At 39.8% G+C, this 20,593-nt stretch overlaps 1 protein-coding gene across 1 annotated transcript in view; it reads left to right on the top strand.

The window, feature by feature from the left end:
* The window catches only part of DNAH8 (dynein, axonemal, heavy chain 8), a 294,659-nt gene that overhangs the window by 87,815 nt on the left and 186,251 nt on the right, over nucleotides 1-20,593 (top strand). Inside the window, exons 30-37 of the mRNA XM_006775895.2 lie at nucleotides 457-570; nucleotides 2,074-2,136; nucleotides 7,486-7,586; nucleotides 10,638-10,775; nucleotides 10,939-11,179; nucleotides 16,581-16,780; nucleotides 17,767-17,920; nucleotides 19,519-19,682. Coding sequence (XP_006775958.1) covers nucleotides 457-570; nucleotides 2,074-2,136; nucleotides 7,486-7,586; nucleotides 10,638-10,775; nucleotides 10,939-11,179; nucleotides 16,581-16,780; nucleotides 17,767-17,920; nucleotides 19,519-19,682 — 1,175 coding nt within the window. The remainder of the gene's footprint in view (nucleotides 1-456; nucleotides 571-2,073; nucleotides 2,137-7,485; nucleotides 7,587-10,637; nucleotides 10,776-10,938; nucleotides 11,180-16,580; nucleotides 16,781-17,766; nucleotides 17,921-19,518; nucleotides 19,683-20,593) is intronic.

The following is a 20,593-nucleotide window of genomic DNA, read 5'->3' as shown; positions in this document are numbered from 1 at the left end:
TATTTTTTTATAACCAGAGTAATATCACTTTCTTTTAGGGAACAGCTCCAACCACTGCAACCATGTGAACCTACTAGAGGTTGCTAATCCGTGACCTTGAGCTGGCCCCAGAGACAGCATGTGACCCAGACTGGGCCCATAGAAGTAACTGTTTCCTGGGCTATACTGATGGCCTGAGACAGATCAGCCAGAAACTAACTTTCCTAACCTCAGTTAGAGAAGATGTCTTGGGTCTTGAACTAGGATGATTTGAATTTCCAGTTAGTGCATTTGGGTCGTTTATTTCTGTAGGTTTTGTTTGTTTGTTTGTTTGTTTTTTTACTTTGCAAAAACATTGCAGAGATGTCTTTGTTCTTAGGTGATATCTGTGGGGCAACAAACTTGCTGGAATAGAACTGTAGTTTTCAGTTAATACATTACTTTCACTCTCACATTGAGTATTCCTTCTTGTTCTAGGTTTCTGTACAAGATGAACTAGTTCAAGTGCAGCCAAAATTTAAAAGTAATCTACTTGAGTCTGTGGAAGTTTTTCGTGAGGATGTGATGAACTTTGCAGAATCATATGAGATGGTAATTTCAGTATTTGCATACTCTGTGTTATTTGCTGGAAGGTTTATATGAAATGGAAGTGATAGACCCCAAGAAATACACTGTGATTTGTACATTGCATGTAAGAGGCTATATTTGCATATTCACACCGATCAAAACGGGAAGCATGTTTTATAGAGTTAGGAAAAAGATTTACCTGCTAAAAGGAGCAACAAATTTAAAGATCCTGGAAGGAACAAAGGGTCTGGTTTTGCCCGCTCTCAGGCCAGAATCTCATAGTGGAAAATGTAATACAGTTGTTGAAAGGCTCTAAGAGACTGTAAATGCCCTAATACCAGGGTATTCCCTAACTGATCCCTCTCACGCCCCAACTAACTCTTAGAAAACTAGAGTGTCACTGAAAATAAATAATAAAAGTCATACTTGGTCAGTCCCACAAGCTGTTCAACCTGGAATAATGACTGACAGTGGTCGATCTCCAAATGTTAATCTCAGAAGTTGGATATATTCCCTTTCTTTCAGTGATCACAGCAGATCTGGATTCATAACAGATTTAAGCTACTTATATAACACTTTCTTTTTTACATGTACCGAACTTAACTCTTTACTGTTGGTTGTATTAGTCAACATTTGACCGCCCAGTCATTGTTATACTGGGAATCTGGTCTGTTATTGGCCCACCCATGGCATTCATGATTGGACAGGCTATCTGGGCTCCCGTTTGCAACTATTTTCTGGCTCATGCCAACAGAGACCGCCCACTGCTTCTTCCCAGTGTCCAACCTGTGCGCGTGTCTATTTCCACGTGGGGCTGAGGAGCTATGGAAAGGAGGCTGCTCTCAGAGCTCTGTAATGGGAATTCTGATGCACAGCTGCAGCAGCATCACTCTTAAGTGAGATTGGACAGCTGTGGTGGCATGAAAGTTTGTCACCTTTTTAAAAAGAGGAGACCACAGAGACACAGTGACTAACTGTGATATGGGATCCTGGATGAGGTCCTGGAACAGAACACTGACTTCAGTGGGAAAACTGAAGAAGTCTGAATAAAGTCTGCTTAATAGTTTTGTACCAGCATTAATTTTCAGTTTTGATAAATGTACTATGTTAACATGATGGGAAGCTGAGTGAAGGGTATATGAGAGTTCTCTTTGCAATTCTCCTGTAAGTCTACAATTTAAATTTTTTTTCTTAAAAAAATAGCATTTGCTTATTCTAACAAGTCAAACCAAATGGTAAGTATTAAGATTGTCACAATTTAAAAGTGAATGAAAGTTGGAGTGATCCAATGTACTAAAGTTAATTGTGGTCATGGTTACACAACTCCATTAAACAAAAAATATTGAATTGTACATATCTCAAAACTGTTACAAAAAATAAATGGAAACTTCATGTACAGAACAAAGTTAGACCATTTAAATTAAAAATACTGTTTATTTACTTAAAAGAAAATAATAGTTAAATCCAGTAAATTTAATAAGTACATATGATTAGGGATTAAAATGGAGATTATATTATTCATTATAGGAAGGACCCATGGTTCCAAATATACCACCCCAAGAAGCTAGCAACAGGCTACAGATATTTCAGGTAAAACTATGTTTTTTGGTAATATGTAAAACTGCATTTTTTTGTTACACATTTGGCAATGTGTAGTGATTTTTTAAAATGCTTTTAGGAAAAAAATTTCTGCATTTTATCTAAAATGGAATGTTAATGTTTAAAGTAGATATAGATTTTAATTGTATTCTAATCTACTAAATCATATAATTGATTCCTTTTCTTGTGTCCCTCCATGCTCTTTCCCATAGAATATCTCTCTATACTTTTAGAAAATAAGACTTTAATTTTGAATTTAAGTGTATACCTTATTCTAGTTCTAAGCATTTCATTTGTATCTAAAGTGATAAAAAAAATTACAGAATAATAAAGTCATATATAATAAATGGGTAATATGCAAATTGGCCCGAATGGCAGAACAACCTGTCGCTATGATGTGCACTGACCACCAGGGGGTAGATGCTCAACGAAGGAGCTGTCCCCTGGTGGTCAGTGCACTCCCACAGGGGGAGCTCTGATCAGCCACAAGCTAAGCTGATGGATGTGAGTGCAGCGGCGGGGGTGGCGAGAGCCTCTCCAGTCTCCTCAGCAGCGCTAAGGATGTCCAACTGCGGCTTAAGCCTGCTCCCCATGAGGGCTCTCGGGCTGCCAGAGGGATGTCTGACTGATAGCTTAGGCCTGATCCCTTGGGGAGTGTGCCTAAGTTGGCAGGTGGACATCCCCTGAGGGGTCCCTAACTGCGAGAGGGCGCAGGTCAGGCTGAGGAACCCCCCCTGCCCCCAGTGCATGAATTTTCGTGCACTGGGCCTCTAGTGTATCAAATAAGATTTTTAATATTAATGGTTTGTCCTCTCTCTGTATCCATTAATTTTCTTCCTTCTGTATCCATCACTTTCAACTTCCCTGCTCCTTTGTCCTGCCTGGGACTGTACAATACTCCTTGAGTCAGGCCACCGTTCACTGTCCTTTTCTGCGCTCAGATTGCTGCACATCTAGAGAAAAGTCACACACTTGTTTGATAGATGCTGTGCAGATTCATGGATTCCTATGTAAGCCAGCTTCCCGAGAGCATCAGGAATTCTTTGGTTTGTTCTGTTCTCACTCCTGCTTTCTGCAGTGACTGTTTGAAATGCCCATGTTCTCCTTATGTTCCCTTTTCCACCTGCATTCTTAGTTATCCGATGTCTACTGTGTGATATGACAGATAGGAAGATGGTTAAGAAATGGTTCTTTTACCTCTAAGCTGCTAAAACCTGGTAGGGAGACAGAGAGCTAGAGAAACAATCACAGCACTGTGTGGTGAGCACTGTGATCTGGTGATGGGAACTCGTGGTATGCAAACAGATGTAGGAGCTCCCCACCCTGATGAGGGCTGGCCGGGCAATCAGGGAGGGCTCCCCGGAAGAGGAGGCATCCAAGCTGCATCTTGAAGGACTAATTAGACTTAGCCAGAAGGAGGAAAAACAAGTTAGGCAGAATTTGTGGCCCCAAATGAGGAGATAAGCAGGGAGCTTTAGGGAGATGTGAGGAGTGTAATGTGGGGTGCAGTGAGCAAAGAAGGTAGTAATGAGGGAGGGGGAGCTGAGTGGGCTGCCATCACTAATGACAGGGCCTTGCGGGCTATAATGAGGAGCGCTAGTCTATCCCGAGGGCTGCAGGGCTCCGAGCAGGGAGCAATGTAATCCGATTGGGCTGGTACAGCAGTTGTGTTTTTAAAAGATCTCTCTGGCACCAGTGTGCAGAGTGGTCTGGAGGGAGGACGGCCTGGTTCATGGCGGTTTCACTGATACAAACAAGAAGTGGCACTTGGAATAAAGAAAACTGGATGGATCATGAGTTAGTCAAGAGGCTGACTTAATAGGCTCGGAGCCTGGGTTGAGGGAAAAAGATCAGGTTTGGGATTTTTTTGTGTGTGTGACAGATGACCTTGTCTTTAAATTTACAGAGGAAGTTTAGGATCTGAGATGTCAGTTTCAGAGAGAGGAACCCCTTCCTCTCCCTGCGGGCTCTCTACTCTCTCCCTGGTCTCTTCTGAGGTCGACGACCCTTTTTCTTCTGTACTTTCAGCCTCTTCTTCTTTATTAAATCTTCTTAGTCAGCATTTAAAACTGTTTGTCTTTTCTTCTTAAAGTACAGTAACAATAATGACCGCCTCTGTGTCCTGGACCTCCCTCCAGACCTCGCCTCTCCTTTCTTTCCTGGCCCCCGTCTTTCCTACGTTTATTCTCAGGCAGTTCATGGCCGTCCCACTGGGAGACGCAGAGCTGGACAGAAGCTGGTGCTTTCCTCTTGGTTAGGGGTCCCCACGCTGAGCCGCAGTCTAGCCACCGGAAGGCGTTCTGTAGCTCCACCATGTGCTGGGGTGGGCGGGGGGTCGTTTCTAAATGTCCCTTTACCTCTGCCAGGAGTTCCTTTACGTCACTTGATAACTGGGTTTCACCCAACGAAGTGAACGGAGGAGTGGAGCCAGCAGCCTGTTCTTGCCGCCTTACTTTATGTCCCATGCCTGGTTTGGCTGGTTCCACGCAGCCTTTCACCAAAAAGGTTCTGTCAGGTTAGATGAGTCTCTCAGCCGCAGGTTCTTCTGAAAGCAGGAGGGGTCATTCAGGCTTTCCCATCCTAACCAGCTCGAGTTTCTCCTGTGGCATCTAACGTGCAAGTAGCTCCCTTGATGCAAGTGTATTAAAATAGAACATTGATACCTCGACGAGAAGAGTGTTTCTTCATCCCTCGTGGGATAACCGTGTGAAGCAGATGCAATCACCTGCTGGAGCCCAGGTCTCCGTCGCCTGGTTCCGGGAAGGTCTAGCCCAGTCACGCGCGTGGGCTGCATAAAGGAGGGTGCCTGTGTTGGCGAGGGTTTTCCTGGGTTGCAGCAGGCACACGCCTTTCACTTACATGTGACGTCCTCAGACAAATAGTCAAGTTCCCCGTTATTGTCACGATTCTCTCCCCAGAAATATGGAGGTCACTCTTGGGCTAACACCAGCTCCTCCCAGCACCCTTACCAGAACTTTCTCCCGGACCCTGGAGGAGGCTCTGGTCCTTTGCTAACTGAAGTCCTCGGGTTTGGACCCAAAGTGCCAGGGAAAGGCCTGTTTCTCTGGAGGAGCCAGAGCTAAAACCGGCCTGCTCACCTGGTCGCCGTGATGATAAGTGCCTGGGGGGGAGGGGGGGCGGAGGCAGGGAAGGGCCATAGAGTGCTGGGCTGTGTGAATGAGGAGGTGAAATTTAAAATAGGGTCACCAGAGAGGGCTTCCTTGAGAAGGTGATAGTTGAATAGAGACCTAGAGGATGAGGGCATGAGCCAGGCAGGCATCTGGAGGAGCCACTTCCCAGGCCCGGGAAGAGCAAGTGCCAAGGCCCTGGGGAAGATCTTACATGAGAAGCAGCAAGGGGTCAGTGTGGCTGGAATGGAACGAGCAAGGGGAGAGCAATAGCAATGGGCAGAGAGGAAAGGAGGGACACGCTGGAGAAGACGGGCCAGCCCAGGAAGGGCCCTGGGTTCGTTCTGAGTGAGAAGAGTGACGTGATCTTATTTATGTTTTCAGGGGCCGCCCTGGCTGCCGTGTTGAGAACAGATTGTTGGCAGTCAGGGGAGAAGCAGGGAGACTGATTAGGAGGCCATTGCAATAATCCGGGTGCGAGGTGTTAGTGACGTAGGCCGGGTGTGGGGGGCGGTGGCAGTGGTACTGGAGTTGATGAGGAGCTGTGGAGCCTGGGTATATTTTGAAGGAAGACTTTGTACCAATTTATGGGTCAGCAGCTAGGACTTTAATGTGTCACCCTTGGACTAGGGTGTGATTGATCACTTTATTGAAAAGACAATGCAAGGCCCCTCTCCGGCCTTTTAGCATCTTCTGTTCTGCTTACTCTGTTTGGGGGCGTGAGCCCAGCAGGCTGTTGGACATGCATCTGTCTGGACATGTGACTTGGGGTCAGAGCTACAGGCCCAATTTACCCCAAAGCAGGTGTTGCCCTCTGTCCTCCCAAAGAAGCAGTTGCCAAATCTCGGTCTGGGGAAGAAGCCGGACCCCCACATCGGGCCTTGGTGCCAGTGTTCTCCGGTGCGACGTTATATACTCTGATTTCGGGAGTCACTGGGCACTTGGCTGGCCTGTTGACCAAGTGGGCATTTTATTCCCCAGTTGCCTGGTACTGGGGATCTTTTTAAATTATTTGGGAACCTGAATGGAAAAGGGGTGAGTGATTGGCATCTTCAGTAGTCTCCACCACAGTGGTTCTCAACCTTGGCTGCACGTTAGGATCACCTGGGAGTCTTTTTAAAATCCTGATTTCTGGGCCTCATCCTCCAGAAATTCTGTTTCTTTGTTACTAATGTTGTGGCCCCACCCCATAACAAAGAAACAGAATTTCCGGAGGATGAGGCCCAGAAATCAGGATTTTAAAAAGATCCCCAGGTGATTCTAATGTGCAGCCAAGGTTGAGAACCACTGCTTCACCGCATGAACAAGCTTTTAGACGTCAGTATTTTAATGTATGCTAACTTTGAAATTTTCATCTCTCCTTTTCTGAGAGCCACATAGTCCCACTATACTAACCACCAGGGAATATAAAAAATGCAAACCATGGTCTTGCTCTGGCCCTTTTGACTCAGTGGACAGAGTGTCGGCCTGCAGACTGAAAGTTCCCAGGTTCGATTCTGGCCAGGGCACATGCCTGGGTTGTGGGCTTGATCCCCAGTAGGGGGCGTGCAGGAGGCAGCCAATCAATGATTCTATCATTTATTTGAAGTAGCGCACACATATCTTGTCATAGGTGGACTATTTCTCCTGGCTTTTGTGTTTTAAACACTGTTAATACTTAGCATTCTAACTATAGGAGATTCCAACTCCAATTCAAAAGACATGCATTGACTTTGACAGCTTAAATGTTAGAATGATCACAAATGGTGCTGAAATGGAACCATTCATTTTACAGACTCTGTTGCTTACAGAGAAAATAGGGTTGAGTGGATTATATGGATACTTCACTCATTTGAACCCTGCAGGAGATGTGACCCATCTAAATTAGTGCTAAAGCCTGAATTACAGATGTTTTTAAATGCAGTTTTAAAAATTGTGTTGCAGACATGTTTATGGGAACTTGAAATATAGGTCTTCTGGGGGCCACTTAATTTATTAAAGAAATAATTTTATATAAAATGGAGACTTCTAGAATGCTTGAAAGCTAATTTTCTTAAGTGCTTAACTTTTCCTTTCATAGCTTGGTATCAGCATTCACTTGCTTTATAAATTGTCGTTTCAAAGAGCATATTAAATAAACCTCAATGTAGCTTTTATTCCAATTATCATACATTCTACTTTAATGGAGCCTGAATTAATTATTTTTTACTACAATTCAAAAACGCTTTTATAGGCCAATTTTGATGACCTGTGGAGAAAGTTTGTTACATATTCATCTGGTGAACAACTTTTTGGATTGCCTGTGACTGACTATGAGGTCTTGCACAAAGTCAGGTAAGTGTAGAAATTTTGTAAATGTTAAAAGCAAATAATTAAATACTGTCCATTAGAAGAATCATGTCATCATTAAATCCGTTATTATGTAGAGATGGGCGGCTGCCCATGGAACACTTTTAAATGCTCCCCTTGTTCTTGGCTGTCCCCAACCCATTGTATACATAGTCTCCATATACAAAAGGAATGTTCTAGAATAGGAGAAAATACATGGCAAAAATTCTGGGTCTTCATAGCCAAGTTTAGCCTATGCTTTATTGTTTTCAGTATTTTTTATAGTGTCAATGATTGTGCGGAAGCACTGTAATTTTGGGTAACTTTTGTTTATTTAAAGGAGTAGCCATTCTCAGCTCTCAGTCTGCTTAAGGAATTTGTGCTAAGTGCTCTTCCTAATTGGGCAGACATCGAATTCATGGAGATTGAAGACCAAGGAACTGAAATGATTGTAAACAGTGGATCTAGGATTTAAACAAGTATATTTTAATAGAATTTTAAATATAATTTCCTTAAGGGCAAAACGAGCTGATTAGGACCTTGTCTTGGTATTAACTTACTGGGATCTGGGCTTTAGGAAAGAACTTTATGTTGCCTTCTTTCAAAGTCACAGCATGAAAGTGTCATGGCAAAACAGGCCTGAAATTGTCTGAAGGTAAAGTAATGCTTCCGCCATTTAGGGTAGATGGTTTGTATTCTTCTCCGAAAGTACTCGTTCACCAAGCTTAACTCAGTGACCAAGTGTGTTAGCATTGCTTATGTCTGCTGGCCCTTGACCCTGACTTACTCTATCAGAATCTCTGGGGCTGGGTCCTAGGAAATCTGTATTTTTAAAAAGGTCCTAAGTTTTTATTTTTTCCATACTCCGACTGAGACTCAGTGTTTTATTTTTTAAAATGTTCTTTTACTTATTAATTTTTTTGAGAGAGAACAAGAAGGAGGGAGGGAGGGGAGAGAGAGAGAGAGAGAGAGAGAGAGAGAGAGAGAGAGAGAGAAACATCAATTTGTTATTCCACCTTGGTGTACGAGGATGACATTGGAACCAACTGAGCTACTTGGCCAGGGCTCAGTGCTTTATTTTCACCCTTAGTATTCTAGGAAAAATTACCATTCTTATTTACCATTTGGACCAATGGACCCTTTTTTGTTTTTTGTTTTAAAACATTTTTCAGTAATTTATGCATAATTTACAGAAGTAAGAATAAGGGGATGGTGAAAAGCAATTTTATTAGAAATTGTAACAAGAACTTAAGCAGTGAAAACTCACTTTCCCCCCATAATGTCCTGGTTTTAAGATCTATACACATGGAATGGAGACCGAGTTCTGCCTGCAGCCAGCTGCTCAGCAGCTGTCAGTCATGGCCCTGGAGCATCCCGTCCCGTCTGTAAACATTGATTCCAGGCGGCAGATCCATCTCCCGCGCTTCTAGCTCTTCATCGCCTCGGGTTTTTCTCAGCCCTGCACTTTTAAGACTCAAGACTGTTGAAAACTCAGATCACCATCCTTCTTGCAATATACATTCAAAAATCATTACTTTGAGGTTTGAATGATCAAGTCAGTGAATTTTTTAAATTTCTGTATCACCTATTTTCTTTGAATACAAATCTGCCTTCAACATTTGTATCAAATAAAACTGACATAAACATCATAAATAATGAAAAAACATTGTCACACCTTTTTGGCAGAATGATATCGTCTACATTTTTGTTGCAAAATATTGCATGTGAAGCCCTGGCCTCTTCGGAAATATATTGTTCACCCCTAAATCATTGAGCTTAATAAAACTCATCTAGATTATCATCATCTGAAGACTCAGTCTGAGATTTCACTTACACAGTCTCTTTCATGGTCTGTCTCTTTTCTGTTTAATGTTGCGGAAGTATCTTCCTTTGTCAATAGTTTTCTCTCTGCTGCTTTAGGTAGAAAATGAAAAAATTAAGTTCTTAACTCTTTAAAATGAAAATTAAAGAAACAAAAATAAAAAGATTACAAAAAATGGTATCTCCAGAATTCTTTTTTTTGTACTTTCTTGCAAAATGATGCAATACTTTATTTAGTAAGAAATAAAGTAAGAAACCTGAAGGCTGATGCAATAGTGATTTTTTTCTGCTATTGCATCATCCTTAGAGGAGATTTCATTATTCTCCTCTTTCCTTACTATTTTCGTCATTTTAGCACAATTGGGAATAATCAGTGGTTAATAATTAAAATAATTCCTAGGATGATGAATTAGTAAAATGAAACAAGAAATGGAAAAAACAAGGAGACTAGGATTCCAGAATGTGTCTTAGATTTAGAAATGGGTCCAGTGTACCCATATGATAATTGGAAAATAAAATGAATTTTACTCCATTAAGAACATAAGCAAATTTTAGCGTTAGTCTCTGAATTGTCTATAATAAATAATAACAGTTGTGAATATTAATTTTTACAAATGGGGCTAATGAAGCAATGAACTAAAAAACTAAAACTGGGTCCATTGGACCCTTATCCCTCAACTAATGGTTGGAATACCTGGCAAAATCCAAAACACTGTTGAGGGGTCAATTTTTGGTGTTTTATACAAGAAAGACTTTTCTTTTACATGGACCTGGAATCCCTCCTTTTATTCTTGCTTTGGATATAATTCCATTTGGGTACATGAGGGAAAGCTTTTGGTAGGAAAGTAATGGTTAATGTCAGACCTAAAGGCAGACATTCTCATAAAAATCCAGCTTGCATATGAAATAAAAAATCAAACCTTAGCCTTGGCTGTGATCTTGTTATCAAGTTTTGGTCACATTGTTTGCAATGATTGGTATGGTAATAATGATCAAACCGTTTGTCAATGTCAGGTCACAGTATGATTTTGAATACGTCAGAGCTGTAAACTTGACCTGATGCATGGAGCTTTAATAAAGTCTTTGAAAAATGACAGGGTCGTATGCCTTGTTGGTATCTATAAGATTTTATACACACAATGTATGATTTATTTGATTGGATTAATTCTGCTTATATGATAATGGAACTTATTTTTTAAATATACATTATATAATGACTTAATTATTTGTTTTCAGAAAGGAACTCAATTTGCTGCAGAAGTTATATGGGCTGTATGACACCGTAATGGGCAATATTAGTGGTTATTACGAAATACTTTGGGGAGATGTTGACATTGAAAAAATTAATGCGGAACTGCAGGAATTTCAAAACAGGTGGGTTTCAGTTGAATTAAACTTACATTTTTATAGTGCTTCTATTCTTAGGGTCCTGTAGGTATATCACAAATGAGTTTGTCCTGTTATATTGCTGTAAATACATAACACCTTCTTCAAAGAAACGTGTAGATGAAATATTTTTTCTTTTTTTTTCTGAAAGGTGCCGTAAACTTCCAAAAGGGCTTAAAGATTGGCAGGCTTATTTGGATCTGAAAAAAAGAATTGATGATTTCAGTGAGTCGTGTCCTCTCCTAGAAATGATGACCAATAAGGCAATGAAGCTGAGACACTGGGATCGAATCGCTGAGTTAACTGGAACCCCATTTGATGTGGAATCTGACTCCTTTTGTCTTAGAAATATTATGGAAGCGCCACTCCTTAAAAATAAGGATGACATCGAGGTACATGAAATTATAAGATGGTTCTTTAAAGAATATCTCATTTTTCTGTTATGAAAATTATACAAGCAGACATTTTATTCAAGGGAATACTGATTACCCCATATAATGCACCCTCAAAATTTGGGATGGTCTTGAACATCTCTTTATTTTGCAAAATAATGCTGTAACTCAGGGAGATAATATGATTATTTGAAATATGTTAGTTTTGGAGTTCTGCAGTCTGTCCTCCCTTATGCCTTAACTACAATTCCATTTAAAAATATGTTTATTTCTGTATTGTCTACCTGGTGAATTCCTCAGAACATTTTCCAGATTCCTAATTCTAACTTTCCCCTATGTCTATTAACTATTTAAAATATTATATTTTCCTTTTCTAAGATTTTTAATTGATTCCTTTTTTGTTGTTGTTTTATGCTTAGTGTTTGCATGGTATTTTTTTTTTGAGATATAATTTGACATTTAATATTATATTAGATTTAGGTTTACAACAATGACTCATGTATCTATTGCAAAATGGTCATCACACATAGATACAATTTATTTTCTTGTGATAAGAACTTTTAAGATCTACTTCTTAGCAACTTTCAAATATATAATAGAGTATTATTAACTACTAGAGGCTTGGTGCACAGATTCGTGCATGGCGGCGGGGGGGGGGGGACGACCCCCTGCTGGGCCTGCACCCCCTCACATTTTGGGGGGGGGGGGGGGGGGGCGACGACCCTCAGCTTGGCCTGCACCCCCTCACAATTCGGGACCCCTCGGGGGAGATAGCAGTGCACCAAGTGGCAGGCAGGCAGGAGGAGCCCAAGTCGGTGCCAGGCCGCTTGCATTCATCCCGGCCTGATGCGCCAGTAGCATTGCCGCAGTCAGGAAGGGCTCCCGCCACCGCAGCTGCGCTCTCTAGCCGTGAGCCTGGCTTCTGGCTGAGCGGCACACCCCTGTGGGAGCACACTGACCACCAGGGAACAGCTCCTACACTGAGCGTCGGTCCCCTGGTGGTCAGTGCATGTCATAGTGACTGGTCAACCAGTTGTTCCAATCGTTCTGGTCGTTCAATTATAGCAGTTGCTTAGGCTTTTATATATAGAGAGAGAGTCAGTCAACATGCTGTACATTATACCCCCAGGACTTATTTATTTTGTAACTGGAAGTTTGTACCTTTGATCACCTTCATCCATTTCACTCTCCCCTGTCACCCTTACCAATTTGTTCCTTGATCTGTCTGACCTGTTTCACTTAGCATAATGCCCTCAGGGTCCATCTATGTTTTCACAAATGGCAGGATTTCTCTCCTTTTTCTGGATGAATAATATCCATACATTTTTGATCCATTCATTCACTGATGGACACTTAGGTTGTTTCCATGCCTTGGCTATTGTAAACAATGCTGCAGTGAACATGGGAATGCAGATATATTTTTTAGTTAGAGTCTTCATTTCCTTCAGATAAATACCCAGAAGTGGAATTACTGGATCAATGGTAGTTCTATTTTTAATTTTTTGAAGAATCTCCATACTGTTTCCATTGTAGCTGCACAAATTTACTAGTATATTTCCACAAACAGAGCACAAGGATTCCCTTTTCTCCACATCCTCAACAATAGTTGTAATTTCTTGTATTTGTGATGATAGCCATTCTAACAGGTATGTGGTGATATCTCATTGTGGTTTTGATTTGCGTTTCCCTGATTACTAGTGATGTTGAGCACCTCTACATGTGTATGTGTTCTTGGAGTGTCTATTCAGATCCTCTGCCCATTTTCCTAATCAAATTGTTTGTTGTTGCTGTTTTATTTTACTATTGAGGTGTATGAGTTCTTTATATATTTTGGATATTCAGCCCTTAAATCAGATTTATGATTTATAAATATTTTCTCCCATTCAGTAAGTTGATTTTTCACTTTGTTGATGGTTTTCTTTGCTGTGAAGAAACTTTTTAGTTTGATGTAGTTCCACTGCTTTATTATTGCTTCTGTTGTCTTGGCTTTTGAAGTCAGATCCAAAAAAATCACTGCCAAGACCACTGTCAAGGATCTTACCACCTATATTGTCTTCTAGGAATTTTATGGTTTCAGGTCTTCAGGTGAAGTCTTTAATCCATTTTGAGTTAATTTTTGTGTAGGATGTAAAATGGTGGTCCATTTTCATTTTTTTTTTTTGCATGTGGCTGTTCAGTATTCCTAACATCATTTATTAAAGTGACTGCCCTTTCCCTATTGTATATTCCTGGATCCTTTGTCATAAATTAATAGACCATATACACATGGTTTTATTTCTTGGCTCTATAGTCTGTCCTATTGATCTATGTTTCTGTTTTTATGCCTATATCATACTGTTTTGATTTCTATAGCTCTGTATTATAGTTTGCAATCATGAAACATGATACCTCTGGGTTTGTTTTTCCTCCTCAATATTGACTTGTCTATATAGGGCCTTATGTAGTTTTTGTATAAATTTTTGGATTGTTTATTCTATTTCTGTAAAAAAATGACATTGGAATTTTGATAGGGATTGCATTGAAATCTGTAGGTAGTGTGGGCATTTTAACTACATTAATTCTTTAATTCATGAGCATGGATAGTCTATTTACTTATTTCTTCTTCAATTTCTTCTTTCAGCATCTTATAATTTTAATTGTAGATGTCTTTTTATCTCTATTAATTTATTGTTTTTGATGCAATTGTAAACAGAATTGTTTTCTTAATTTGTTTTTTTGATAGTTTGTTTTCTTAATTTCTTTTTTAATAGTGTATAGAAATGCAACTAATTTTGTGTATTAACTTTGTATTGTGAAATTTGACTGAATTCTTTGATTAGTTCTAACAGGGTTTTTTTTTGTGTGGAATCTTTAGGGTTTTCTATATATAAGATCATGTCACCTGCAAACAGAGACAATTTAACTTCTTCCCTTCCAATTTGGATGCCTTTATTTCTTTTTTAAAAAAATATATTTTATTGATTTTTTTACAGAGAGGAAGGGAGAGGGATAGAGAGTTAGAAACATCGATGAGAGGGAAACATTGATCAGCCTTCTGCACACCCCCTACAGGGAATGTGCCCACAACCAAGGTACATGCCCTTGACTGGAATCGAACCTTTGACCCTTCAGTCTGCAGGCTGATGCTCCATCCACTGAGCCAAACCGGTTAGGGCAATGCCTTTATTTCTTACTTGTGTAAGACTCCCAGTACTATGTTGAAAAAAAGTGTTATCTTTGTCTTGTTCCTGATCTTAGAGAAAAGCTTTCAGCTTTTCACCATTGCGAATGACATTAGTTGTGGGTTTGTCATATATGTGGCCTTTATTATGTTGAGGTACTTTCCTTCTTTACCCTCTTTATTGAGAGGCATTATCATGAGTAGGTGTTGAAATTTTTCAAATGCTTTTTCTGTATCTATTGAGATGATCATGTGATGTTTCTAATTTATTGATTGAGTTGTGGATAGTGAAATATTCTTGTATCCTTGGAATGAATTCCACTTGGTCATGGTGTATGATCCTTTTCATGTGTTGTTGATTTTGGTTTGCTAATATTTTGTTGAGGATTTTGCATCTACTAGTACATTTATCAGGGATGTTGGCCTGTAATTTTCTTATGTGGTGTTCTATCAGGGTAATGCTGGGTCATAAAATCAGTTTGAAAGTGTTCCCTCCTCTATTTTTTGGAAGACTTTGAGATGATTGGTATCAATTCTTCTTCAAATATTTGGTAGAATTCACCAGTGAAGCCCTCCAGTCCTGGACTTTTGTTTGTTGGGAGGTTTTTGATAACTGATCCAAACTCTTTGCTAGTAATTGGCCTGTTCAGATGTTGTCTTTCCTCATAGGTGATTCTCTAGGAACTTATTCATTTGTTCTAGACTGTGCAATTCGTGTTTGTGCAGTTGTTCATAGTGGTCTCCTATATAACCCTACATAATTCACGCGTATCAGTTGTAACGTCTCCTCTTTCATTTCTGATTTCATGTACTTGACATACCTCTCTTCATTTCTTGGTGAGTCTGGCTAAAGGTTTGTCTGTCTTTTCAAATGCTAGCTCTTAGCATCCTTTATCTTTTCTATTGTCTTTTTAGTATCTATTTCATTTATTTCCACTCTGCTCTTTGTTATTTTCTTTTTCTAACTTTGGGCTTTGATTGCTCTTCTTTTTCTACTTCCTTGAAGTTTAAAGTTACGTTGTTAATTTGAGATCTCTCTTGTTTCTTAATGTAAGCAATTGTCATTATGAACTTCCCTCTTAGAACTGGTTTTGCTGCATCCCGCAACGTTTGGTATGTTGTATTTCCATTTTCATTTGACTCAAGGTATATTTTGATGTTTCTTTTGATTTCTCCTTTGATCCATTGGTTGTTCAGTAGCATATTGTTTAATCTCCACATATTTGTGATTCTTCCCATTTTTTCTTGCCATTAATTTCTAGTTTCATATATTATAGTCAGAAAAGATGCCTGACATGATTTCAGTCTTCTTAAACTTATTAGAACTTGTTTTTTGTGATTTGTCCTGACGAATGTTTCATGTGCACTTGAGAAGAATGTGTACTCTGTTGCATTTATTTATTTATAGTCGGTATACAGTATTATATTAGTTACATTAGTGTCAGGTGTACAATATAGTGACTCAACATTTTTATACCTTAGAGTATGAGCACCCCACTAATTCTAGTAATCATCCACCATACAAATTTATCACAATATTTTTTACTATACTCTCCTTCACCTTTTTCACCCATCTTGGTCTCTGTTTCTATGAGTCTATTTTTGTTTTGTTTGATCATTATTTTTGTGTGTTTTTTTATTTGTTTGTTTGTTTTTAGACTCCACATATTAGTGAAACCATATGGTATTTGCCTTCCTCTGTGTGACTTATTTCACTTAGCAGAATACCCTCTCGGTCCATCATGGTGTTTTTCAGCTAAATACCCAGAAAAAAAAAAAAAAACAGGAAAAACCATCAGATAAAAATAGAATTGACTTTTAAGCAAATGAGATGTTCATATTAGTGCCTGACCAGGCAGGAAGATAGCAATGTTTATATGTTACTTTAAAGAGTTCACAAGACTCTCACATATATTCTCTTTTTTTCTCATAGCAAGTTGCTGAGATAGAGCAGCTGTGATTATCTCAATTTTGGCCCCAAAACTCCAGTTAAAATATAATCAAGAAAAATGATGATTTAAGTTTCATCATTTTATGTGAGTGGTAAAGTAAAACAATTAGCACTCAGAGTCTTAGAAGGTTCTAGTTTGAACTTGGAATACCAGGATCTTGAGCCTCAGATTTCTTGGCCATACAATGACTAAATGACTTCTAGGTCCAGGCTAAAAAATTCGGCGGTTTTACAGGGCACTTAACCTGTAATGGGGATGCCGTGACACATTCTTGGATTTCTCTCCGAAGGACATCTGCATCTCTGCCATCAAGGAGAAGGATATCGAGGCCAAGCTGGCACAGGTTACTGACAGCTGGACCAACCAGAACCTGAGCTTCGCAGCGTTTAAGGGAAAGGGAGAGCTTCTACTCAAAGGAAGTGAGTCAGCAGAAATCATCACCTTGATGGAGGACAGCTTAATGGTCTTAGGTTCCTTACTAAGCAACAGGTAATTTTATACTTTGGGGTTAATTTTTATAATTTTATTTTGGTAATTAGGGGTATAAAAAGCCCAGTTTCGCAGTTGCAGCATAGCATGATATTCTGACCTAGAGCGCTGACTCTTATCTGTCTCTCCATGAACTACCTTTCCTCCTTAATAATCATGGCCTCCATCTCCCTTTCATATACCCATCTTCCCTTCCTATTTTTTTCTGATGGTCCCCATAATTATTCTTCCTCAAATTAGGAGTTTCTCTCTCTCTCTTTTTAAAATTGATTTCAAAGAGGAAGGGAGAGGGAGAGAGAGATAGAAACATAAATGATGAGCGAGAATCACTGATCAGCTGCCTCCTGCACTCCCCACACTGGGAATATTGAGCCTGCAACCCAGGCATGTGCCTTGACTGGGAATTGAACTGTGACCTTCTGGTTCATAGGCTGATGCTCAACCACTGAGCCACGCCGGCTGGCTGAGCAGCCGCTTATATCTTGAACATCTTGATTCCCCACTGACAAGACTTCTTCACTTTATGTTCTTTCTCTTTCATTTTTCTGATTTGTCATCATTGCCCTCCTTGGCTAAACCTGCTCAAATATTCATCCAGTGGTCCAGGAAAAGCATGCTGGCCACACATGAAAGGAATATACCATTAGGGGCTTGGCGCTTCCCACTTTGCACTTTTTTATGGTGGAGCGTGGCTATATCTGTGCTGGGTCCTCTGTGGGTCTGGGGCCTGAGCTGGTGCACTTGGAATGCAGATGGCATGCAGATGTGCGACTAGGGGTCTTTAGGACAGTTTCAACTCCTTATATGCTATGATTCCTGGGCCAGCAAGGTTTTCCTGCTCTTTGTCCTCCTGTGGCCATTAAGGATTGTATTGCCCCATAGGCCTAAACAGTTTCCGAAGGAATGTTTCTCCTATAATTTACTTTGTTAGGCCATACTGCTTTCTCAGTCATCATTGAAATGTAATGTTTTCCCACTCTTTTTAGATATAATGCTCCATTTAAAAAAAATATACAGAACTGGGTGTATAAATTGTCCACTTCCTCAGACATAATTGAAGAGTGGCTGGTAGTCCAGAACCTTTGGGTTTATCTTGAAGCTGTCTTCGTAGGTGGAGATATTGCCAAACAGCTGCCTCAGGTAAATGTGGATTTTGTAACTCTGCTAGAATAATTTGGTGTGTGTTGTCGACATGTCTCTGTAAAAGTCATGGCTTGGTTATTCACCAGGGGCTGGCAAACGATAGCTCACTTGCCTGTTTTTGTAAATAAAGCTTTATTGGAACACAGACGTATCCATTTGTTTATGTTCTGTTCACAGGCTTTAGCACTACAAAAGCAGGGTTGAGTATTTATAACAGAGACTATATGGCCTGCAAAGCCTGTAATATTTGCAATCTGGCCCTTTACAAAACAATTTTTTAAAAGTGACCTTTGATTTACATGAGTAGAAAGAAGAAATTCACATATTTTCCAACAGTGAAAACTCTCAGGTTGTTTGAAGATGTGAGGTGCGTTCAAGTGTGGTACTGTTAAATTATAGCAGCTCATCTCTTCCAAGAATTAATATCCTATCCCGCTGAGAATAGAATTAAAATTAATCTGTATTCTGTAAGGGCAATAAACTATCAGTAAGTTGGCTCATGGTAGTTCAGAAATATACCAGGGGGCAAGGAAATTTCGCCTTAGAAGCATGTAGCAAAATTGTTAAAACAGCTTGATTGGAACCTTTTAAATAAATGCCAATAACTCACTAATAGTGTTATTCTGTGAAGGTAATTTCCCTTTTTCTGAATTTCCACATCTGTAAACAGGATCTATACAGATGAAAAATCAAGGATAGCCCTAACTGGTTTGGCTCAGTGGATAGAGCGTCGGCCTGCGGACTGAAGGGTCCCAGGTTCGATTCTGGTCAAGGGCATGTACCTTGGTTGTGGGCACATCCCCAGTAGGGGGTGTGCAGGAGGCAGCTGATCGATGTTTCTCTCTCATCGATATTTCTAACTCTCTATCCCTCTCCCTCTCTGTAAAAAACATCAATAAAATATATTTTTTAAAAAATCAAGGATAAAAGAGTTTTGAAAATGATAGATTTCATTCATTACATAACACATTTTAAAAACACAAATCTTTTTTAACCAGAAAGTTGCATCCTAAAAAATGCACTTAAAAGTTTTAAAATAGGCAAGATTATGCCAATTTCTAGAGGTATTTTCACAATTGAATGCAAAGTTTACTGTCATCCATCATAAATAGAAAAATTTAATTTGCAAAAAATATAAATGAAGCTTTGTTTTGGGTTTTTACTGTTTTCTTCTTTCTTTTTCCTGGGGTATTATTGAGCTGTAATTATTCCAAGGATCCTGAGATCAAATTATGTTCACACTTTTTCAGTTTTCTTATCAAACCAAAACACCAGGAGCAGCTGAAAGACTAGATTTGAGCTTGAAGTTGATAGCTTTGCAAAACAATCACGTGGTACTTTGAAAAACGGATTAAAAAGAAGGAAACAAGTGATCAGCTCTGTTGTGATGAAGCAGTATTTCAATAAGCAGTTTTATGACTTTGGGTTTTTGTTGTTCAGAATTAATTCAAATGAAAAGGAATCGCCCCTTTAAATTATGTAGCCTGAGACTAATAGAGGCTGATTTGAAGAACTATAGAAAATTCCAATGTGAATACTTGCTTTATTCAAGTTTCTACATGCTGATTTTGACTGACTGTGGATTTGTTTTTTAGGAAGCAAAACGTTTCCAGAATATTGACAAGTCATGGGTCAAGATAATGCAGCGCGCTCACGAGAACCCCAATGTGATCAGCTGCTGTGTGGGCGATGAGACCATGGGGCAGCTATTGCCTCACTTACACGAACAGCTGGAAGTGTGTCAGAAGTCACTGACAGGGTAAGTTTTATTTCTAAATGACCTATTGTTTTATACGTGCTGGTGTTTTATCCCAAACAAGTTATATATAGGGTGTCCCCCCCCCCAAATGTATACACACACTTTGAATAATTATAAAGCCAGTGTTTACTAAAATACATTTCCTTTTCAAAATTGAGCTACCTGCTGTTGCAGTGTATATACTTTTTGGGGGACACTCTGTATTTCTGGTTTGGCAGTGATGGTGGGAGGGGTAAATAGTAATTTAACATTTCACATAAATTTAATTTTTCTGCAAAAACAGACACCTTCAACGTGGGGGTGGGTGAGTGAAGGCATAGTATTGGTTTTGCAGGGCTGTGGTACCAAATCACCATGACAGAAACCCATTTTCTCCCAGTTTTGGATGAAATCAGGTGTCAGCAATTTTGAAGGCCCTAAGGGAGAGTCTTTCTTTGTTTTCCCAGCTTCTGGTGACTCTAGGAGTTTCCTGGCTGGTGGCTACATAATTCCTATCTCTCTGTCTCTGAATTCACTTTGTTTTTCATCCTGTATTTCTCTTATGAGTGTTACAGAAAAACCGGACCAGAACCAAACAGCGCTCTGAGAGTTTGGAGTTACACTTTATTTACCGCGGTGGGCTTAGGGAAATGAATCCAAATTCTAAGCAAAGCTACAAGCAGAACTTCCCTTTTTATGGAGGAGCCAGCCCTTTGTGCGCTTGCTGGCAGCGGCCTTGAAAACTACACAGTTCTATCAATTAAAAAATGCAACTGGCATGGCATTGGGTATATCTAGTCTCTGGCCTACAAGGTCAGACAGCTAATTTAACTCCCCCATTATTCAAGCAGACTAGAAAGCAAGTTACTTTTTCAGAATAAGAGGCTGTCCAAAGAATAGCAGACAATTCCAAACAGTAGTTTTACAGAATA

Source organism: Myotis davidii, unplaced genomic scaffold (genome assembly GCF_000327345.1).
Source record: "Myotis davidii unplaced genomic scaffold, ASM32734v1 scaffold289, whole genome shotgun sequence".
Taxonomy (NCBI): Eukaryota; Metazoa; Chordata; class Mammalia; order Chiroptera; family Vespertilionidae; genus Myotis; species Myotis davidii.
This window is presented reverse-complemented; position numbering and strand designations above follow the sequence as displayed.